The following is a 22,878-nucleotide window of genomic DNA, read 5'->3' as shown; positions in this document are numbered from 1 at the left end:
AGGACCCTTACTTGAGCAGTGGCTTCTGCAGGGTGGCCATTGGGGGGAAGGCACTGAGCAGGACAGCCATGAGGGCCCAGCCACGCTGGCTCTGCTGCTCATCGGGGTTGTGCCAAAGCTGGGCCACAAGCTGGCAGAAAAGTTCATCCCGCAGTCCAGGGTGGCATTGGCCCTGCCTCACCAGGTACATGCCCATTGTCTGTTCCTGCCAGGACAGCAGGGACCCATCCCTTAGGAGCCGCAGCATCTGCAGACACAAAAAGAGGTGAGGGAAAGGCATTTAGGCCCCTGTGGTCCCAGCCAGCACCCACAAGCTAGCTGACCCTGTCCCCTGAGTGACACCCCTCCACAATGTGTCACTCACCACCTTGTTGATATCCAGGGCATGCTGAAGGTTCTCACTGTCCAGCTGTGTCAGGGGCTTGGCCAGCACCTGCCCAGGGATTGGTAGAGATGGCTCCTGCAAGGAAGGAGGGTGACATAGTGCCTGAGCAGGGCTGGTCTGTGCTGATGTGCTGGATGGAGACAGTCCCGGGGAATCCTTGGAGCAACACCCTGGGAGAGGGAGGCAGGAGGACTGGCGCGGAAAACCATCTTTCAAATGGAGCTTTGCTACTTGTTCTGATTAGAAAACATGCCCATGCATGTGGAAAACCAGTTGGTGTTTTAGCCTTTCCAGTCCTATCATCTCTGCACAAATATAGCTACTGCCACCTGCATTGCTATTTCTAACACAATTGGGATTACACACTACGTGCAGTTTTGAATCCAATACTGCAGCTGGACAGTATTCTTGGTCATTACGCATACTTTAACAACATGACTTCAAATAGTAGTGCCCTGTCACAGGTGTGGCATCACGAATCTAAATAACACTAGAAAGTGAGTCATTTAGGTTCAATGAATATTTCTGAGCAATGCAGCTGTGTCCACAGCCCCCATGATGGGAGAGGGAGAAGGCTGTGTGGAGACAGAGGAATAGACAGCCTCGGCCTGGCAGACACTAACATCTGGGAAACTGGAGGGGTCAGCCAAGAAGAGCTGAAGCCTGAGAGCCCACCTGAAAGCCGATGGAGATGAAGCTGGAGAAGGGGAACAGGTCAATGTCCGGTGGGAGGGTCAGTCTGGGCCGAGCAGGAGCTTCTGGGGGCTTGGCCTCAGTGATGCTCTGGGCTGGTGTGTGCTGATGGCCTGAGGACAGCACCAGAAGGCAGCCCAGAAATGTCCTGGTTAGGTACCTGGCTCTAGTCCACCTCCAGCCCTTACCATCAGCTCCCATCCTCGGCCAGAGGGGGCACAGTGAGCTCAGGGGAGGCCAGAGCATCAGAAGGAGTAGAGACATACCCTCTTCACACAATAGAGAGGGGAGAAGTCATGGAAAGAGTGACACAAGTCAAGACTCACTTTCTGCTGTTCTCAGCATGACAGCCAGCTCCGCTGGAATCTCCAGGTGCCCCAGCTCCTGTCAGGGAGGAGTAATTGACCAGATACTAAGGTAGGGACACGGGCACCCAGTGTCCCTCTTTAGCCTAAGTCTGTAAACTTCCCCCCCAAAGACTCTGGACACTCACACAACCAGCGCCCCAGGAGCCCTCAGAGGAATACCAAGGGCACCCCGGGTCTCTTCTCAGGAGGCACAGGAAATGCCCAAATATGGACAGAACCTATGCTGGCACCCCTAAGATCCCATGCTCCCCCTCAAGCTGTGCCAAGTTCATCAGGCTCCTAACCCAGATCACCCTCTAACTTCCAAGCCACCTACCATGCTTGGCAGGTTCCTGGAGGAGGTCCCACTGCCCTGCCAGTCACACCAGTACGAAAGCTGTCGGGGGAGATGCAGGAATAGCTGATGTCCCTGCGTGGAGCCACCTCAGCCTCCTAGGGGCTCCTCCCCAGCTCAGAAGTTCAGCTGTCCCCTGAGGCCCCAGGGTGGGTAGAGAAACAAGCACTGACCCAGAGGGGCCAGCTGCCTTCCCCCAGCCCTCCAGAGCTGGCACCAGCCTTAGCGCTGTGGGTGTCACTGCCTGTCAGGGCACTAGGGAAAGAGCAGGAAGACAGGAAGGAATCATCCCAGGGATCAAAGTCCAGCCAGGGAGGGGCCAGAGAGGGGGGCAGTATGTGGGCACTGACCTTTGAGCTGCTTTATGGCCCTCAACTTGGAGTCATCAGGTAAGAAAGGGGAACAGGTGGGCCCTGAGGGAGGGCTGGAGGGGATGAGAAGACACTTCAGCCAGGATGGGCCAGTGCACTTGGGGGTGGGCAGAAATGAAGGAAAGCAATGACATCCTGGAGGCCCCAGCCTCCCCTGGCCAGGCAGACAGAAGTGGGAAGAGCTCAAGCAGCAATGGCCTCTGAGGCCTTGACCTTATGTGGTTGGGCTAGAAGGATGGATGCTGTGGGGACTTGGCTGGTTTGGCCAGAGAGGTGCCTGGCTTCTCCCCTGAGCTGCCAGTGCAGCACACACTTCACCTGCAGTCTCCGCTGTCTCCTGAGCAGGGGCCGGGCCACCAGCAGGACAGTATTCAGCTGCCCCAGGGCTGCTCGCCGTAGGAGATACCGCTTCCTGCAGGTCAGGAAGAGGGTGGGGAGGAGTCCAAACTTACACAGGGTGCCTGAAACCTCCAAGCCAAGACATGAATGTAAAAACTGACCCCAGGTCAGTGAAGCTCCAGGTGCTTAATGGAAACAACAGGAAAAGGGCAGGACACTTTGATAGAAGGGGTCAACTTAGAGGCTGTTTAACAAAGAAGTTATGACCTGCCTGACCAGGCGGTGGCGCAGTGGATAGAGCGTCAGACTGGGATGCCGAGGACCCAGGTTCGAGACTCCGAGGTCGCCAGCTTGAGCGCAAGCTCATCTGGTTTGAGCAAAAGCTCACCAGCTTGGACCCAAGGTCACTGGCTCGAGCAAGGGATTACTCGGTCTGCTGAAGGCCCACGGTCAAGGCACATATGAGAAAGCAATTAATGAACAACTAAGGTGTCACAATGCTCAAAGGAAAACTAATGATTGATGCTTCTCATCTCTCAGATCCTATCTGTCTGTCCCTATCTATCCCTATCCCTCTCTCTCTCTCTCTATCTCTGTTAAAAAAAAAAAAAAAAAAAAGTTATGACCTTATTTGGACTCTGGAGCTGACTGCCTGGGATCATTCCCCTCCTACTTAGTCACTGTGGGCTTGGATAAGTTATTTTACTTCTCTGGGTTTTAGTTTTGTTTTCTGTAAAAGTGAGGATTTTTATAGATGTGTTTAGAATAGAGTCTAGCATATTATTATATTTTTTCAACTTTTAAAAAATTTATTGACTTTAGAAAGAGCGAGAGGAAAAGAGAGAGAAAGTCAAAAAATAACATCGATATGCTGTTCCACCCATTTCTGCATTCATTGATTGATTCTTCTAAGGGCCCTGATGGGGGATTGAACCTGCAACCTTGGCATATCAGATTGATGCTCTAGCCAACTAAACCAGCTAGCCAGGGCCTATTAGAGATATATATATATATATATATATATATATATATATATATATATATATATATTTAATTTTACTTATATTGATTTTAGAGAGAGAGGACAGGAGGGAGAGAAAACAAGAGACAGGACCATCAATCTGTTCCTGTGTGTGCCCTGACCAAGCATCAAACTGGCAACCTCTGCGTATTGGGATGATGCTCTAACCAACTGAGCCATCTGGCCAGAGCTATATATATTTTTTGAATGGAGAAAAGTTTATTATAAAAATCCACTCTTATAAAACACTGCATTTCTGCAACCCAAGATAATACTTTCACTTATGATTTCTACATTGTTAGGCAAATGTTTATGGTAGATATACCTGACAACCTTCACATTTTGAAATTAAATAGACTAACAGTATTTGTGTTGATTCATTTGCATGTCAATATAGTCTGGTATATTATTATTTAAGAAGCAGAACCTCTAAAAATGAAGTCACTAGCCCTGGTCAGATAGCTAGGTTGGTTGGAGGGTTGGAGCGTCATCCCAAAGCACAGACGTTGCTGGTTTGATCCCTGGTCAGAACACATACAGGAATAGCTTGATATTCCTGTCTCTCTGTCTCTTTCTCCCTGCCTCTCTTTAAAAAAAAAATTATTTTTTCACTGAAAATCTAATAGGACATTCTGAAAGAGACAAAGTTCACATAAAATGTGTTTGAGAACTTTCCAGATATAAGAAAGACCAGACTCCTCAATGAAGAAGCCCTGAGCAAGAGAAACATCTAAAAATAAGTCTATAGCTTTTATGCATCAAAGGATACTATCCTTTGTGAAAAGACAAGCCACAGAATGGGAGACCATTTGCAAGTCACATATTTGATAAGGGTTTAATATCCAGAATATGTAAAGAACTCCCAACACTCAACAACAAAAAGATAAATAACCTAATTAAAAAGCAGGCAGAGAATTTAAATAGACACTTCTTCAAAGAAGAGATTCAGATGGCCAACTAGCACATGAAAAGATGCTCGACATCAGTCATCACGGAATTACAAATTAAAATTACAATGAGAGCCCACTTTATACTCACTAGGAAGGCTGTAATTAATAATTTTTTTAAAAGGGAAAATAAGAATTGGCAAATACGGAAACTGGAACCCTCATACACTGCTGGTGGGAACAGAAAATGATGCAGCCACTCTGCAGAACAGTTTGGTGACTCCTCAAAAAACTAAACATAGAATTACCATGTGATTCAGCAATTCCATTCCTCATATAGACCCAAAGAAATTGAAAGCAGAGACTTGAACACACATTTGTTCACTCACATTCATTCTGGCATTATTCACAATAGCCAAAAGCTGGAAACAACCAATATGTGCACTGAAGGATGAATGAATAAACAAGATATGTTCTATCCATACAATGAAATATTATTCAGCCATAAAAAAGAAATAAAGTTCTGGTACATGCTACAATGTGGATGAACCTTGAAAATTTTATGCTTAGTGCAATAAGCCAGACATAAAAGAAAATATTGTACGAGTTGACTTACACGAAGTATCTAGAATCCATATTTATATATTCATAGAGAAAGCAGATTGGAAGTTACCTCGAGCTGGAGGGCAGGCAGAATGGGAATTATTGCTTAATGAAAATGTTCTGGGAATAGGTAGTAGTGATGGGTGCCCCATCTCAGGAGACTAGCCTGGTGTCCCAGCCCTCACTGTTCACAGAGGTTTAGCATTCACATTTAGGGTAACTGGTGGCTGGTTTACTGTCTGCATCTGACTCCCCAGCTAGACTGAAGGCACCCTCTGTGACTTCATCTTGGTGCCCCCAGCATTTGGCCCAGGGTAGATGGAAAAGAGGGTCAGTCAAGAGCTCTTCCTCCCTGGAGCTTGCATGAACCTTCCCTTCCCCTCCTTTTGATGTGTTACCTTTGCTTTTCTCTCTCCTAAACTCCAGGGCCCTTCTTTTATGTCTATTACTTGCAACTTTCATAATTTGAAGGAAAAAAAAGAGCTGTTGGATGAATAAGGAAGACAGGCTGTGAAGGGTGACTGGCAGTTTAACAGATGAGAAGGAGGAGGAGAAAGCATCTATGTCTCCCCAACCCTTGCCCTACCCCTGCAAACCTGGCCTGGAGCCCCCGCACACGAGCCTGTATTCGTGGCAGGAGGCAGAGGCGCCGGCGCGAGATGTAGGCCCGGATTCCGCGGTGCAGGGTGAGCAGTGCCTGGGAACGACGCTGTGCCCAGTGCCGCTCTAGCTGCTGCCAGCCTGGCTCCTGCAGCAGGACCTGGGGGCAGAGGCTTGGTCTAGAGGCAGGCCAGGTGTGGGTGCCAGGGGTTGGGCCCACCTTGCCCTCTCCTGAGGTCTCAACCTTTTCTCTTCCAGCCAGATAATCTACTCTCCCCGGGTGCCCGTGACACCTGCCACACAGACCCACTCCATCTCCTGGTTACCCAGAAAAACCACCAAATCCTGGGTTTGTCCCTGAATATTCCTCTCCCTTTCCAACCCTGCCTGCCCCCTCTGAACATACACCCACCTGGGTGACTCCAAGGTGACAGAGGGGTGACTCAGCCCCCAACACCTGGCTCAAGATGACACCACACCTCTTTCTATTGGAGGGCTCTCCCTGCTCCTCTATCCCCAGGGTCCGGAACCTGCTCCGAGGACAGAGTCAAGGTTGGAATAAGCACAGCATAAACCTCCCTCCACAGTTGTTTGATACCCTGAGCCCCTAGTTGTCTATTCAGTCTCTAAGTTATTTGATGATGATTTGGAAAGCACCTACTATGTGCCAGGCACCCAGGAGGGTTTTGCTGAATGGAGGAGGGGCAGGTGAACACAGAGAGGCATGGAGAGGAGGATGGACGGTGAATAGTGAAAGGAGAAAGAGATGGAGTGAGAGAAGGAGAAGGGAATAGAAGAGGAAGGGTTGGGTGCCAGGCTGAGGGTCCCTGGGAAAGTGGGTCCACTTCTATTTGAAAGGAACCCTAGGTCAATCAGTCACTCCAGGGAGCCTTTATCATGAGTCTTATCCCTGAGGTGCGTGGGCCCTTGGTTTCCCCCACCCTGGCTCCCTACCTGGCCAGGAAGTTCTGGAAGGGCACACGCACAGGGAAGTTGGTACTGCGGGTACAGACAGCCTCCAGGATGCCTGCCTGGCGTAGCTGCTCTGCCACGTGTCCCACATCAAAGAGACCTGGAAGCTGGAGCCATGGGACAGAGCCGGTAAGCGCTGGAGTCAAGGGGCTTCAGCTGCTGGCAATGTTGAGCAGGGCACAAGAAGTGGGGAAGGGCTGAGAAGAGCAGGGCAGGGGTGGGAGGACTCAGACCCAGGTGCAGGGGGAGATTACCTTTCCGGGGTTGGGGCTGAGGCATTCGATGAAGTAGACATGGCTCCTGATGGGTGAAGATGGGAGGTCATTTGAGTACAGATCAGTCTCCCATCCAATTCCCTGCTGTCAGGTGTGGGGGGCAATGTTCTCACCTGCCCAGCCTGGCTATGAGGTCCTCCAGGGACTGCTGGAATCGAGAGGCCAGTGTAGGTTTGCCTCGCCCTCCCCCGACCTGGGGCTCTGCTTCCTGGAACAGGCTGCTCACCAACTGTGGGAAAGAGGGGCTGAGCTGGCCTGCCTCGAGGGCTTGTCCATCGCCAAGCCTGCCCCCACCCCTAAAGAGCCAGGGTGGACCAGCCCATAATGTCCAGACCCTGGCAAATTCAAGCTATGGTCCAAGGTGCCAGGGGTTTAAGGGCAATCTCCTTGAGCAAGAGTGTCCGGGCAAGAAAGGCAGAATGGGAGGGGTGGGGGTCAGATGGCTGGCTGGGCACCTGGAGCTGGCTCTGGGCAAGCATGTCTACCACAGCAGGGTCAAGATGATCTCGGTTTCTGTTTAAAAATTTGTGAACCTGTAAAAGACAATGTGGGGAAGGAAGAGAAAGCCAAGGAGAGAAGCCTGGGTGTGGAGCTGCTCCCTTTATCAAATAATCCAGCCTCTCCCTTCTGAGTTAAAAGGCCACCTTTGTCTCTTTAACTGATTGTGTTGGGAAAACTGGAAATCTACACGCAAAAGAATAAAACTGGATTCTTATCTCACATCATGTACAAAAATTAACTCAAAATAAATGGATCAAAGACCTAAATGTAAAACCTGAAACTATAAAACACTAAGAAGAAAACACAGGGGAAAAAACTTCAAGACATTGGACTTGGCAATGATTTCCTGAATATATTAAAAGCACAAGCAACAAAAGAAATAAAGTAGTTAAATTAGATTTCAGCAAAATTAAAAACTTTTGTGCATCAAAAGCTACTATTAAGAGAGCAAAAAGACAACCCACAGAATGGGAGAAAATATTACATATCAGATAAGGGATTACTCTTCAGATTAAAGAGCTCCACCTCAACAAGAAAAAAACCAAACAACTCAATTCAAAATGGGCAAAGGACTTGAATAGACATTTCTCCAAAGCTATACAAATGGTCCAGAGGCACACGAAAAGATTGTCTCAACAGCATTAGTCATCAGGGAAATGCAAATAAAAACTGCAATAAGATACCACTTCACCTCCACTAGGATAGCTATAATATTTTTTAAAATGGAAAATAACATGTATTGGCAAGGGTGTGGGGAAACTGGAACCCTCATACATGCTGGTGGGAACGTAAAATTGTGTAGCCACTGAGGAAAACAATTTGGCGGTGCTTCAAAAATCTAAACATAGAGGCCCTGGCCGGTTGACTCAGTGGTAGAGCGTCGGCCTGGCGTGCAGAAGTCCTGGGTTCGATTTCCGGCCAGGGCACACAGGAGAAGCGCCCATCTGCTTCTCCACCCCTCCCCCTCTCCTTCCTCTCTGTCTCTCTCTTCCCCTCCTGCAGCCGAGGCTCCATTGGAGCAAAGATGGCCCAGGCGCTGGGGTTGGCTCCTTGGCCTCTGCCCCAGGCGCTAGAGTGGTCGCACTCTGGTCGCAACAGAGCGACGCCCCAGAGGGGCAGAGCATCTCCCCCTGGTGGGCAGAGCGTCGCCCCCTGGTGAGCGTGCCGGGTGGATCCCGGTCGAGTGCATGCGGGAGTCTGTCCGACTGTCTCTCCCCGTTTCTAGCTTCAGAAAAATACAAAAAAAAAAAAAAAAATCTAAACATAGAATGATCATGTGATCCAGCCGTTCCACTTCTAGGTATAGACCCAAAAGAATTGAAAGCAGAGACCAGAACAGACACTTGTACACCTGTGTTCATAGTGGCACTATTCACAATAACCAAAAAAGTAGAAAAAACTCAACTGTCCATCTACAGATGAATGGTAAGCAAACTGTTATCTATATGTACAATGGAATATTATTCAGTCATAACAGGAAGGAAATTCTGACACATGCTACAATATGGATGAGCCTTGGAAACATGCTTAGTATAACAAGTCAGACACAAAAGGATTGTGTATGTGTATGTGTGTGAGAGATGTGTTATGATTCTATTTATATGAGATACCTAGGATAGGCAGTTTTACAGAGACAGAAAGTAAATTAGAAATTACCAGGGGCTGGGGAAGGGAGATGGGGAATTAGTGTGTTTAATGGGTACAGAGTTTCTGTTTGGGAAGATGAAAAAGTTCTGGAAATGGACAGTGGTGATGGTTATACAACACTGTAAATGTACTTAAAGCCACTGAATCATACACTTAAAAATAGTTAAAATTGGTAAATTTTATGTTATGTATACTTTACCACATTTTTTATTTATTCATTTTTTTATTTTATTTTTTTTAGAGAGGAGAAGGAGAGACAGAGGGAGAGAGAGAGAGGAGAGACAGAGAGAGAGAAGGGGGGGAGGAGCTGGAAGCATCAACTCCCATATGTGCCTTGACCAGGCAAGCCCAGGGTTTCGAACCGGCGACCTCAGCATTTCCAGGTCGAGGCTTTATCCACTGCGCCACCACAGGTCAGTACTTTACCACATTTTTTAAGGCCACCTTTGTCATGTACCCAGTTCCTTTACATATTGTTGGGTCTGTTCTGGGCTTTGCCCAGGTACCACAAACAGTGAACACAAGGTGCACTTTACTTTTTCCCAAACTGCCTCAGACGGGAAAAGTCACTCCATATTTGAGTCCTTATAAGGATGCCTCTCTCTTTCCCAGTGACTATCTGAACAGCAAAGTGCTGTTTGAGAAAGATGGTGCCTCACACACAGAAACAGAGTGTTCTGTTCCATCGATGGGTCTGTTCTTTATCAATACCATACTCTTTTAATTACTAGAGCTCTAAAGTATGTTTTAATATCTGGTAGAACAAATTCCTCCATAATCTTTTGCCTCTCAGTATTTTATTGGCTATCTTCATGCATTTCTTTTCCAGATAATGCTTCAGAATAATTTTGTCAAAACCCATTCCTCCTCCTCTCATGAAAACCCCATCGGGGTATTGTTAGATCATTACTTTTCTAGGTCATATGGGAAAGAATCAAATATGAACATGGTTTGTCCTGTTTTTAAATCTTCCTTTGTGACCTTCAATACAGTTTCATAGTTGTTGTTGTTTTTTTAAATTTCATATCCATGTGTTTCTCTTTCCTTTCTATGTGAATCCTTTTGGGAGTATAATGACATATACTCCTTTGGTTCTTGTTTGGGTAGCTTTGGAGAAGTTTGTATTTTTTCTTCTACAACCAAAGCATGTCACCTCTTCCAGAAAGCCTTAGTGAGTTGCCCCACCTCAAACTAGTCACAGGGTCCTACCCTTTATACCAGGCCCCCGCCCCTCAGTGCTTCTGAGTAGGTGTGCAATTGCTATGAAAGTCAGAAGGGGAAAAATCCCTTTGGCGAACACCTGGAATGTGCCAGGCACCTGCTTGGCCATTCCCATGTTATTGCATTTAATCCTCGTGACAATGTGGTAAGACAGAGTCCCATTCTCAGTTTACAGATGAGGAAGGAAATGAAGGCTCAGAGGAGAGTAGACTGCCTATCAGAGCCGGGTCCCCTATTCTGCTCCTCTTGGTCTAGAGTCCCACGGCCTTGATTCCCCCTACAGCTTAACACTCACCCAGAACTAGATGGGGCTGATGGCCCAGTTTAGGGACAGACGGCCACACCATGGAGGAGTCTTCCCTCAACCACTCCTGTCACCTATCAGATGACTCATCACCAGAAGAAAACACCAGGTTCACAGGGTCCTCACTGACTCACCCTGGAGTCTCTCCCCAATTACCCTCATACCTGGTAGGTGACGGTCCCTGCATAATGCCGCACGGTGAAGATAGGAAGGGGCAGCTGGGGCTTGGTGTAGCACGGGTGATCGCCATGGTGATAGTGGCACTTCTGGAGGAAGGTGTGGTCTGTGGCCTGATAAGAGAGGTGGCTTCCCTCAGGCCTGCACTTCCCTCCCCATGCCCAGGCACCACAAACAGTGAACACAAGGTGCGCTTTACTTTTTCCCAAACTGCCTCAGACGGGAAAAGTCACTCCATATTTCAGTCCTTATAAGGATGCCTCTCTCTTTCCCAGTGACTATCTGAACAGCAAAGTGCTGTTTGAGAAAGATGGTGCCTCACACACAGAAACTACCTCAGTGGTTTATAACAATAAACACCTGATCAAATCATTTAAAAGGGGCCCTGGCCAGTTGGCTCAGTGGTTGAGTGTCGGCCCAGTCAGGGCACACCAGAGAAGCAACCATCTGCTTGCTTCTCCACCCTTCCCCCTTCTCTCTCTCTGTTTCTCTCTAGCCCTCCTGCAGCCATGGCTGTTGGTTCGAATGCATTGGCCCCAGGTGCTGAGATGATAGCTCTGTGGAGCTTCTGCCTCAGGTGCTGAAAATAGCTCAGTTGCGAGCATGACTCCAACCATGGGGCAGAGCATTGGCCCCAGATGGGGGTTGCTGGGTGGATCCCAGTCAGGGCACATGTGGGAGTTTATCTCTTAACCTCCTCTCCTCTCACTTGGGAAAAAGAAAAAAACCAAATCATTTAAAAGGAATGGGGTCCAGCAACACTCCTGAAGTATGTATGGTCTCACAACTACAGGTGTTTCTACACAAGTCATTTAAAAAATACTTTCAAAAAGCAACTGAGAGGTTATTTTATGGAGTTGAGGAACATATAACCAATTGCATGGGAACACCTGTCTTAAGGCTATATAGATGGGACATGTGGCTCAGAGTAGTAATTCCCAGGTCAATACCCACCAGGGATTGGAATGAAGACCGAAGAAAACCATGCCGGTGATTCCAAAAGTAGCCCTGAGATGTCAAAGATGCCTGTGACTAGTTTTCAAAAAACTTACAACATGTGAACCAGGAAAAGCAATCATTTATGAGTTAACACATTGGGTTTATCTGGGTAGAAACTTCAAATATGTATGTTAATAAATGAATGTTACTTATTAACATAATATGTTGGTTATAATAGATCAGCGATTTTCAGCCTGTGTACCACAACAGGCACACTGGTGTGCTGCAAGAATTTTTTAAACATGCAATACCTGGCTATTTAATCAGGGGCACTGACCTGTTCCCCTTAGACTGTCAAACAAAAAATGATGGCCCTGGCCAGTTGGCTCAGTGGTAGAGCGTTGGCCCAGTGTGTGAAAGTCCCAGGTTTGAGTCCTGGTCAGGGCACACAGGAGAAACAACCATCTGCTTCTCCACCCTTACCCTTTCCTCTTCTCCTCCCATGGAGGAGAATGGTTTGAGCAAATTGGCCCTGGGTGCTGAGGATGACTCCATGGCCTCACCTCAGGCACTGAAATAGCTCAGTTGCCAAGCAATGGAGTAGTGGCTCCAGATGGGCAAAACATCACCCCCTAGTGAGTTTTGCCAGGTGGATCCCAGTTGGGGCACATGCAGGAATCTGTCTATGCTTCCCTGCTTCCTCACTTCTCACTTTAAAAAATATTTATTTATTTATTTATTAAAAATGACAGTCAAGCCTGACCAGGTGGTGGCACAGTGGATAGAGCGTCGGACTGGGATGTGGAAGGACCCAGGTTTGAGACCCCGAAGTCGCCAGCTTGAGCGCGGGCTCATCTGGCTTGAGCAAAAAGCTCACCAGCTTGGACCCAAGGTTGCTGGCTCCAGCAAGGGGTTACTCGGTCTGCTGAAGGCCGGCGGTCAAGGCACATATGAGAAAGCAATCAACAAACAACTAAAAAGTCGCAACGCGCAACAAAAAACTAATGATTGATGCTTCTCATCTCTCTCCGTTCCTGTCTGTCCCTGTCTATCTCTGCCTCTGTAAAAAAAAAAAAAAAAAAAGACAGTCAATACAATAATAGCTGTCCAGTGTGAATGAATCAAAATAACACCATTTTTTTGTCAGATCAGCAAAAAAAAAAAAAAATATATATATATATATATATATATTTTTTTTTTTTTACAGAGGCAGAGATAGACAGGGACAGACAGACAGGAACGGAGAGAGATGAGAAGCATCAATCATCAGTTTCTCGTTGCGCACTGCGATCTCCTAGTTATTCATTGATTGCCTTCTCACATGTGCCCTGACTGCGGGCCTTCAGCAGACCGAGCAACCCCCTGCTGGAGCCAGCGACCCTGGGTCCAAGCCGGCGAGCTCCCTTGCTCAAGCCAGATGAGCCCGCGCTCAAGCTGGCGACCTCAGGGTCTCGAACCTGGGTCCCTCCGCATCCCAGTCCGACGCTCCATCCACTGCGCCACCACCTGGTCAGGCAAAAAAATATATTTTTTGGTGTGCTGCAGAATTTTAGTAATTAGTTTACATGTGCCACTAGATGAAAAAGGTTGAAAATCGCTGTGCTAGAGAATAGACTCATATTTATATATTAATACTTTTATATTGCCTGACCAGGCAGTGGAAGAGTGAATAGAGTGGTTGGCCTGGGACTCTGAGGGCCTTAGGTCACCAGCTCGAGCCTAAAGGTCTCTGGCTGGAAGCCCAAGGTTACTGGCTTGAGCAAAGGGTCACTGGCTCAGCTGGAACCCCTCGGTTAAGGCACATATAAGAAAGAAATCAATGAACAACTCAGGTGCCGCAACTATTAGTTGATGCTTCTCATATCGCTCCTTTCCTGTCTGTCTGTCCCTGTCTGTCCTCCCCCTAAAAAAAAAATACTTTATATTAATATTACATTGATTAATTAAATTTTATCACATGTGACTATTTTATCATTATTTTTCATCTTTCATTTTTAACCTCTAAATGGAACAATGGCGGGGAGACACCTTATATCTGGGACGATGGCGTATTTAGCTTAAATGATCTCAGATCCCAGAGGAGGCCCAAGCTGCACAAGTGCTCTTGTGGCCCTGCATACCCATCCATGGAGCTATGTGGGTGTGACTTTACATATGTGTGAGTGAGCTGTGTGTGTGTGTAATTCACACCTCCCTCCTGCTATACTGCAGGCTCTAAGGAAGGGACTGGGTCTATTTTTTTTTTTTTTTTGTATTTTTCTGAAGCTGGAAACGGGGAGAGACAGTCAGACTCCCGCATGCGCCCGACCGGGATCCACCCGGCACGCCCACCAGGGGCTACGCTCTGCCCACCAGGGGGCGATGCTCTGCCCCTCCGGGGCGTCGCTCTGCCGCGACCAGAGCCACTCTAGCGCCTGGGGTAGAGGCCAAGGAGCCATCCCCAGCGCCCGGGCCATCCTTGCTCCAATGGAGCCTTGGCTGCGGGAGGGGAATAGAGAGACAGAGAGGAAGGAGGGGGTGGGGGTGGAAAAGCAAATGGGCGCTCCTCCCATGTGCCCTGGCCGGGAATCGAACCCGGGTCCCCCGCACGCCAGGCCGATGCTCTACCGCTGAGCCAACCGGCCAGGGCACTGGGTCTATTTTTGCTTACATTTTTACCCCAGCACAATTCCTAGCACACATATTAATAATTAATTAATTCAATATTTAGTGCACCCTCAGCCATGTGCCAGGCACTGCAGATAGGGCTGAAACCCCTCAGGTGAGGGCCCAGTCTATCTCAGGAGACTCAATGAATAAACACTAATTGCTCATGAACACAAGTGTTATAAAATATAAGTAAGTCACAGGCTAGATAGTAAGTAGGAGGGGTGGAAGTCAGTCAGTAAGTATTTGAGGAATAGAAGCATTGTGATCCTGAGGTTTGCCACCTCCTATTCTTTGTATGCCTCCCATGAGCCCTGCGCAGTCCCCACCACCAAGACCCTCATGCACTAGTGTCTCCTTCATGCAGCGAGGACTTGAGGAACCTCAGAGAGGTCAGACATCTTGCTCAAGACCATCCAGCACATGGTTTGAGCCCAGGCTGGCCACTGTCTTCCCAAGCTGTACTGCAGGTTTGTGAGCAGGGTCTCTGGACCCCATCAACTTATTGCTCCCCTACTCCCTGTCTTTGTCACCGGGGGCTCACCTGGGACAGCCAAGTCTGGGCATCCAGGATACACAGGAGACTGTGGGGCTGGTCTACAAGGAGGTCCAGGCAGGACTCTCTTGGAGGCTGGGAGACGGGTACCCAGGGCAACAACTCTCGCCGACACTCCTCCTGGGAATAGCCAGCATTCAGCTGTTTACAGAGCCCACCCACATTCATGGAAGATCTCATCTGAGCCAGAGCAGGGATGGCCCTCCCACTTTACAGATCAAAAACTGTGGTTTGAAAGAACTGAGACAGGCCATAGCAGGGGTCTTTGGGGTAGAGCTTTCAGTGCAGTGCCCTCTCTTTACCAGAGATGGCCTCTATTCAGGGAAATAGCTGGGTGTCCCCTTGCCACATCCATGCCCAGGCCCCTCACCTCCTCCTGGACAAGCAGCATCTGGCTGGAGAAGATCTGCAGGCGCTCACTGGCAAGGTTATTGCACAGTTGCTCCAGGCCATTCACCTGCAGTGCCTGGGGGCATGTGGGCAGTGAGGTGGGCACATACCTGAGGTGGGGGCACTGGGCAGTTGTGAGGGCTGACATACAGGCCTGGTGCCCATTACCCCCCTCCCACAGGGCTGCCTGCATTCTCCCTAGCTCTCAGGGAGGAGTTGTGCCCCAGGGCTGATACTGCAGCCTACAGGGTCAAAGGCCTTGGCACAGTGTGCTGGCTGCTTCAGCCCTGCCCAATGAGGGGCAGGCCTCCCTGTAGGACTCCACACCCATGCCCTCTGCCTCAGCACAACTGTGAGCCATCAGCCCTCCGGTTACAAATATCTTGTGGTCTCGAAGACTCCTTTGCCTACAGGCTAGCTGAATGGCTATCCCACATCCTCATAAACAGGGGTCCAGGCTGCTGCTTCCAAGAAGCCTTCTGGCTTCATCCTGCAGAGATTATAGCACCCCCTAGAAATTTACTAGTAAGCCTAGCAGAGCCCCCACCTCCTGTCGCTTTGTACAGAGTTGTTTATTTTATTTATTTTTGTTTTGTTTTAAGCAAAAGACAGAGAGGGGGACAGATAGGAACAGATAGACAGGAAGAGAAGGAGATGAGAAGCATCAATTCTTCATTGTGGCACCTTAGTTGTTCATTGATTTCTTTCTCATATGTGCCTTGACTGGGAGGGGGGCTCCAGCCAAGCCAGTATCCCCTTTCTCAAGGTAGTGACCTTGGGCTCAAGCCAGCGACCATGGGGTCATGTCTATGATCCTGTGCTCAAGCTGGATGAGACAGCGCTCAAGCTGGCGACCTCAGTACTTCCAACCTATGTCCTCAGCGTCCCAGGCCAATGTTCTATCCACTGTGCCACCACCTGGTCAGATGCTTTGTACAGAGTTTTGACACACTCCAAAACACACAAGAGCACACATGTACACGCACACACTTGTCATAGTCACCAAGGACACACTGGAGAGCAGGAGTGAGCAGGGGGCAGTGAACAAGGTCCATCCAGAGACTCAGGGTGGGACCTTCTGAATAGTCAGGGTGGTCTGAGGGCTCTTGGTATACAGCAGCTGAGGTTGTGGGCTGACCCATCCTAGGGTCTTTATTTTCCGCTGTGTTAGAGGCTCCTGTGAGACTCTGCAAAGCCAAGTAGAACAGAACTCTCCAGAGGCGATGTCAGGACTAGACAGAGCAGGGCAGAATGGCTACACCTATGGTGTGTGCAGCTGTCTTTTAGACCGTCTCAGGACCAGGCAGGCAAACAGATCATGAGTGCCCCCCACAGCAGAGCTGGAGCTTCTAGGATCCCCAGAAATAATCAAGATGAAGTAGGCACCCCATCCTGGGCCCCACCCCAAGGGATGACCTCAAAGCCATAGATGTCCACGACAGTGATGGTGTCCATGTTGCCTCCCTCCCTGGGTGGTGCCAGCGATGTGTTTGTCCTCCTCAGAAGCCAGGTGAAGAGCCGTGAGTATAGGGCCTTGGCCAGAGCATCCCTGTGGGCATGGTGTGTGAGCCACATGCAAAAGAGCACCAAGCAAGGCTATGGCTCTCTCCTGCCCCCAAGGCCACCTGGCATCAATGGCACTCTCCACAGGCAGGGATCTTGAGGCTGGGCCATAGGATGTTTCCTGGAGGGCAGGGGTTGTGCATGTGGTACGTCAGGCCCAAGGCCCACATGGGTGCTGTGCAAGCCATTATGTAATCTGGCTGGGTCCATGCCTCCCCAGAACTCTTAAGCTTACCGTGACCCTCCTGGTGATAGCTCCCTCTAGGTGCTCGGGCAACACCCGCAGCAACCGGGCGGCTATATGGATCTCGGCCCAACTGGACACAGCAGCCACTTCCTGGGACTCCCTCTGGACAGAGAAGGAGGGAGCAGGGAGAGCTCTGCTTGTGCAATGGCCACATCCCATAGGCAGGGACCAGGCCTTGATGGCATGGCAGCTGCCCAAAAATAGCTATATCTGGGTGGGTAGGAGCCAGCTCTGGAGTTTGATGGCCCTGAGTGTAAGTCCTGACTTTACCTCTTCATTAGCTAGCCTGCCTAACAAGTCTTTTTCCTCTCTGAGCCTCCACTGTCTTATTGCAAAAGGAGAAACAACATCCCTTAAGTCCCAGTGTTGTCCTGAGAACCAAATTAGAAAACATGTGCAGTGATGTACAGTGCCAGGGACTTCACAGCTGCTCAGTTAATGCCAGGTATGCTTCCCAGGGGGTGGCAGCTTAGTTGGACAGACAGTGGCATAGGTGCCGAGATTCTAGGTCTGTCTTCTCATCAAACAATAGGGGTCTGCCTACTTTCCAAGGCAGCTGTGAGGCTTGAGGGTGGCCCACGGCTTTGCAGTCTCCCACATACAAGTGTTTGGCATCATTACTGCTGCCTTAATTATGTAAATAAGCCACATGGGTTTAGTGCTTCAGGGGGAGCCCACCTCTGATGAGGAGAAGCAGATGTTCCCCAGTTGCAGGATGGTGGCCAGCACAGCCCAGACTGCAGTCAACTCCTCAGGGCACAAGCCCAATGCCTGCAGGGCCTTCACCAGTCCTGAGAAGTCCTGGGCATCCTCCTTGCCTTGAAGCCTGCAGGCCTGGCCCTACAGAGTATAGCTGGGGTGGGTAGCAGGGCCTGGCCACCCATAGCCTTGCTCTACTCCAGCTCTTCCTCAGACCCCTGCACTGAGACCCCCTCCTGCTGCCCACATTGTATGGACCTTGCTCCCACCTGGTTAAGGTAATAGTAGGTCTCTGGCTCCTGCAGGGACAGCTGCTCCAGTTCCATGGGATCCAGTCCCACCAGGAGCTCGTAAAAAACATGGAAGCTCCGCTCAGCTTGGGCCTTGGGGAAGAAGGACTGACTAAGGGGGAACAGTAGCCTGGTCCTGTGCCCCAGAGCAACAAAAACAAGTCCTAGGAAAAGCAGGCCTGGAAGCTCAGGGACCACAGAGCCCCCCACAGTGGCCCCTTCTTCCTTCCTACTCTAGGAGCTGGAAAGGGGTTACCTGCAGGATGAGTCTTACCTGAAACACCACCCTCGAGGTCTCAAGCAGGTAATGTGACACAGAAGCTCCCACAATGACCCCGCTGTGGGAACAGGACACTGGGTGGCGGTGCCCAGGGTGCATACAACCCAGGGGCCCTGCTCAGAATGGGACCCACCATGAACTCAACTCATGGGCATCAGCCTCAGCTTCCCAGGGAACCGACCATGGGTGTCCCCTGTGCCCAGTTAGACCCCCATCACTCACTGCTGCAGGCAGAGGCATAAGACTTGGCCAAAGCGGCTGGCATTGGCATTGAGGACTGTCTTGGCATGGCCAAAGCTGCTGAGCAAGGGTAGCACGTCATCCAGCTGGATAGGGAAGGGCATTAAGTATCCCCAGAAGCAGCAGTGGGGCCCAGAGATCAGGCATCCCAACTGAGGGCACACTGTGACTGAGGACTGTGCTGGTCCATGCAGGGTTAGGCCAGCCCACCTCACCTTGCCTTCACAGTAAGCAATGCCTGGGGCTGTCCCCAAGGGGAAGCCAAAGACCTGAAGACCACCCTCCTGGCCAAAAGGAGAAGGATGGTCCTGAGAAGTGTCCAGCTGCCCTTACATGACATCCTCTGTCCCTTGTCTCTTTCTGCTCCAGGCTGCTTAGGAACCGCACAATCTGCTTGGCAGATTCTGTCTTCCCTGAGCTGCTGTGCCCACTGTAGGAGGGAGGGGTTAGAAAGGTCTCTAGGAAGAGGCCCATAAAATAACCCCACTGAGAAGAGGAAGTGGGAGGCATTCCCAATGGGAGGTGTTATTCACCCTAGAGAACCCAGGAAATGCAGAAAGATAGATTCTGGGCATGGAGACCAAACAGAAAAAAATCCCTGATATGCCTCATTCAAGGGACACATGCGGTGACTTCAACCAGGAGCACAAGCCCTTCGGAAGTCCAGAGCTGCCACCCAGTGGAGCAGACAGGCAGTTTCAAATGCTGACTGCACACACCCCTTCCCAGCCACCACTCACCTGAGGAGAATACACGTGCCCTGGCCAGTGCTCTGGGACAGGCTATAAGCTGATGCCACAACGGCAAAGATGTGTCTGGGGAAGGAAGATAAGAAAGCTGTCAGGGGCACCTGGGGCCCTTCTAAGTGGAGGCAGGATATGCCCACCATCTCTAGGATCTCAGTCAATTGGAGTGCTAGGGATTAGCCACCAGGAGGGTGAGCAAAATGTTTTTGGGGAAAGTCACTTACGGGGTGGTTTTGGGGGCCTTTCCAGGGTGGTAGCTGGCCAGGACCTCAGGTGAGAAAAGAGGCAGGGGCCAGTGAGGGTTCAGGGCAAGCAGGAGAGGCCCCCCAAAGGTCTGGAGAAGAAAGTAGAAGCCCTTACCAGAACATTGGAGGGAGCCGGAGATGCAAATAAAATGGGGCTCTGATGCTCCCTGGCTCAGACTCTGGCCCCTGCTCTGCAGATCCCCAGAGAGGGTTCTGTACCCAGCCCAGGAAAGAGAAGGAAGAGGCTCCAGGGGTGTGGAGGGTCCTCTGATCCCAGGGGAAAGGGAGTCCCCACCCACCACCCCATCCCTGGACCCCTCCATACGTAGATTCGGCCCAGGTGAAACCTCTTCTTGAGGCACAGTAGAATGGAACTGTCACACAGCGGTCTGTGGGGACAGCACAGCAGGGAGTTGAGGGGGGAGGGAGAGGTCCTAGGTTATTGCTGCCACTGGCCACAGAGACACTTTGGGCAAATCTTGCGCCCTCTCTGAGTCCTCTCCATAACACAGGGGCCAGGCTGCAAGGTAAATTACTCCAAGGGGGATTACGAGCAGGTCCAGGCTGCTGACAGAGGGAAGCTTTGTGCCAATTAGAGGAGGAAGTTCCAGGCAAAGGCATCTGATTTTCATTCCCTCACCTGTCCCTTCCAGCTGGACGATCCTTATTGAGGCAAAATCCTTCTATTTATTATTTATTTATTTATTTATTTATTTATTTATACCAAAACAGAAGTAGGATGTGGTATGAGGAACCATGTGCCCCAGGAATGGCAGATTTAGAACCTGCCCACTCACCGCAGTCTGGCCAGGTCCTCGGTGTCTTCTAGGGCAGTCCCTAGGCCCCTGCTCCGGGCACCCAGAAAGGACGGTGCGTCCAGGCTTGACCCGAGGCTCAGCTCCAGGTCCCTCTCCAGCGCCTCCTCGGTCTCATCCTCCGGGTCCCACCGCTCCCTCTGGAACCGGTAGGGGCTCGGGCTCCTCTCCAAAGTGAGTTGGGGCATCAGCGCATCTGTGCCAAGCCCAGGGTCCTCGCGGATGTCGGAGCCCTGTGCCCAGTGCACCTGAGCCTCGGCTCCCAAGGTTTCAGGCTCTGCTTCGCTGCTGGAGCCGCTCTTATCCAGTGGGGGCCCGTTGAGGGGAGTCTGGCCGAGGAGAGAGCAGCGGTGGCCCCTGAGCACACCTTCACTCATCCTGTGCCCCTCACTGTCCTTCGAGGCCCCTGCACAAGGCCAAACGGTGGGGGTGTCCGCAGATGCTTCCTCTGAGCTCTGGCTTCTTGATGCCGTCCCGGCTTTGTGGATCCTCGGGAACACGACTGCAAACTTGGAATCCGGAGTCAGGTTCTGGTCTTTTGAAGGGTCGTGGCCGGCTGGGCCCTTCGTGACCTGCGGAGAGCTCGGGGTGCCCACAGGGAAAGAGCTCGGGGTGCCGCCAAGGGGAGCCCTCGGTCGTCCCCCCAGCCCCACCACGCCACCCAAGCTCAGCCCTAGACAGCGCCGCAGCGCTCCCAGGCGACCTCGGCCCACGCCCACCCGCGGCCCCGTCCCCTCCCTCTCGGGCGCCCGCTGCCCGACCTCCTGACCCTCGCCCGCGCGCAGCCACCGAAGGAAGCCCAGGGCTCGTGCCACGCTGAGGAGCCTTTCCCTGAGGCCCACCCGAGGGGGTCCTGCGGCCTGGGGAGCAGGGCGTGGTGGGGGCCTCGCGCGGAGCTCGTGGAGCGCCACGAGGGCGGCGCCCAGCGCTGGGTCCCTGGGCCCGTCTCCTTCTCCACCCCCTGCGTCGCTCTCGCTCGCTGGCGTCTGCACCTTCCCCACCACTTTGCCAATCTGGCGGCGCAAAGCCCTGGCAGTAGAGGCCTCGGCTCTGCGGGTCTCGGCACCCTGCGGCTTTGCCTCGGGCTGTGCCCCCTTGTCACTTGTGTCCCTGGACGGCCTGGGATCCCGAGAAGACCACGGGCTCTGGAAGACTCCCGCAGGGCTGCCCTCGAAGTGGCTGGAGGTCGTGGCTTTCCTGCCGGACGTAGCTTCTTCGGCCTCCTTGGGCCGGTTCGCTGATCCTCGGGCTGCCCACTGGCCCCGTTCTGGCCCAGCCTCCTCCGAACACCAGTCTGTGTCTGTCCCAGAATCCTCAGTCGCTCCCTGGGACCCATTTTCCAACGACCATTCCTGGGTCCGGGGCTCGGTGTGAGCCTCTTCGCTGCCCCACCCGTCGCTGCTCAAGTGTTCGCCTTGCTCCAGCGCTGACCCCGGCCCGATCTGGGTGCCTCCCGAGCCCGTGTCCGTGTCCGTTTGCTCTGACTTGGGCCGCAGCGCCTCAGTCCCACCGCTCCGGCTGCCGCTTTCCTGTGCCTCGCAGGCTCCGCTGTCCGGGCAGGAGCTGACCCTGTCTCCGCCCGACGTGTCCCCTTTGAGGCTCTGAGGCTGTTGGCGGCCCCGCCCTTTTCCTTTCCTCCTGCGGCGGCCGTGCTCGCCTGTTCTTCCTTCTCCCGGGAGACTGCCCTCCTCAAGGCGCCCCCCATGGCTGTCCCTGGGCTTTCGGCTCTCCTTAGACCCGCATCGCCGACGCCTCGTGCTGCCTTGTCTCCCTTGGGCCGCAGGTGGAGGCCCAGCCCCTGGTCGTCTGCAGCCGGTGGTCCCCTCTGCGGTGGGCTTCCTGCGGCCACCAGGGGTCCCCTGGCCTTCCGCGGTGGTGGATTCCAAGATCGGTCTCGATCCTAGGGCTTTTCCACAGCGATGTCGGTGTTCCCCACGGGGCGTGCCGTCAGCGCTGGCAGGCCCAGACTCCTGCTCCCCAGAGGTCGGCCTCTCGGGTCTCTCCGTGCGCGGAAGCCCTTTGCCCTTTTTTCCGCCCATGGCAAACCCAGTGAAGAAGGGCTCTGCGGCGCCTTTGTCCTCTCCTCGACGATCTGGCTGCCCGCCGGCTCCCTCTGCTGATCCGCAGCACACCACCCGGGCTCTGCTCTGTTGGAGTCTACAGGTTCAACCCCACCCCCACCCCCGCCTTCCCATGAGCATCAATAATGCAAGTGGCTGCGGGTCCTGACCCCTCGGATAACAATGAAGCAGAGGCCACCTAGGGAAGAGGAGATGCTACAGCTGCGGACAAAAGTAGGGGGCAGAGCATCAGTTCCACCAGGTAATCTCTGCCAGATAGGCCAGCCTGGCACTGCTCTACAATGAGAGGGCCCACTTTCTGCTGCTGCCTAACTACTTGCCCAGCATGGGGTGAAGGGTGGGGAAAGAACTTGCCTGAGCCATCCTCTTAGTCCTTGGGGATCCGGGGGGGGGGGGCACCCAACCTTCTCCATTACCTCCTGGATTGCTCCAGGAGGTGCGGA

General features: G+C 51.7%; 1 protein-coding gene across 1 annotated transcript in view; it reads right to left on the bottom strand.

Annotated features, from left to right (window-relative positions):
* The window catches only part of MYO15B (myosin XVB), a 35,866-nt gene extending 13,473 nt beyond the window's left edge, over nucleotides 1-22,393 (bottom strand). The window contains exons 1-28 of the mRNA XM_066237536.1: nucleotides 20,337-22,393; nucleotides 19,865-19,928; nucleotides 19,519-19,628; nucleotides 19,289-19,363; nucleotides 18,882-18,978; nucleotides 18,531-18,634; nucleotides 18,303-18,366; nucleotides 18,008-18,121; nucleotides 17,718-17,879; nucleotides 17,028-17,141; nucleotides 16,855-16,913; nucleotides 16,646-16,778; nucleotides 15,210-15,305; nucleotides 14,828-14,959; nucleotides 10,686-10,811; nucleotides 7,304-7,381; nucleotides 6,962-7,077; nucleotides 6,828-6,873; nucleotides 6,556-6,680; nucleotides 6,014-6,131; nucleotides 5,598-5,761; nucleotides 2,465-2,563; nucleotides 1,954-2,140; nucleotides 1,763-1,822; nucleotides 1,405-1,462; nucleotides 1,061-1,191; nucleotides 365-460; nucleotides 12-247 (exon numbers count right to left, since the gene is read on the bottom strand). Coding sequence (XP_066093633.1) covers nucleotides 12-247; nucleotides 365-460; nucleotides 1,061-1,191; nucleotides 1,405-1,462; nucleotides 1,763-1,822; nucleotides 1,954-2,140; nucleotides 2,465-2,563; nucleotides 5,598-5,761; nucleotides 6,014-6,131; nucleotides 6,556-6,680; nucleotides 6,828-6,873; nucleotides 6,962-7,077; nucleotides 7,304-7,381; nucleotides 10,686-10,811; nucleotides 14,828-14,959; nucleotides 15,210-15,305; nucleotides 16,646-16,778; nucleotides 16,855-16,913; nucleotides 17,028-17,141; nucleotides 17,718-17,879; nucleotides 18,008-18,121; nucleotides 18,303-18,366; nucleotides 18,531-18,634; nucleotides 18,882-18,978; nucleotides 19,289-19,363; nucleotides 19,519-19,628; nucleotides 19,865-19,928; nucleotides 20,337-22,393 — 5,021 coding nt within the window. The remainder of the gene's footprint in view (nucleotides 1-11; nucleotides 248-364; nucleotides 461-1,060; nucleotides 1,192-1,404; nucleotides 1,463-1,762; nucleotides 1,823-1,953; nucleotides 2,141-2,464; nucleotides 2,564-5,597; nucleotides 5,762-6,013; nucleotides 6,132-6,555; nucleotides 6,681-6,827; nucleotides 6,874-6,961; nucleotides 7,078-7,303; nucleotides 7,382-10,685; nucleotides 10,812-14,827; nucleotides 14,960-15,209; nucleotides 15,306-16,645; nucleotides 16,779-16,854; nucleotides 16,914-17,027; nucleotides 17,142-17,717; nucleotides 17,880-18,007; nucleotides 18,122-18,302; nucleotides 18,367-18,530; nucleotides 18,635-18,881; nucleotides 18,979-19,288; nucleotides 19,364-19,518; nucleotides 19,629-19,864; nucleotides 19,929-20,336) is intronic.
* Nucleotides 22,394-22,878: the final 485 nt, after the last annotated feature.

This window comes from Saccopteryx bilineata, chromosome 6 (assembly GCF_036850765.1).
Source record: "Saccopteryx bilineata isolate mSacBil1 chromosome 6, mSacBil1_pri_phased_curated, whole genome shotgun sequence".
In the NCBI taxonomy this organism is placed as follows: domain Eukaryota; kingdom Metazoa; phylum Chordata; class Mammalia; order Chiroptera; family Emballonuridae; genus Saccopteryx; species Saccopteryx bilineata.
This window is presented reverse-complemented; position numbering and strand designations above follow the sequence as displayed.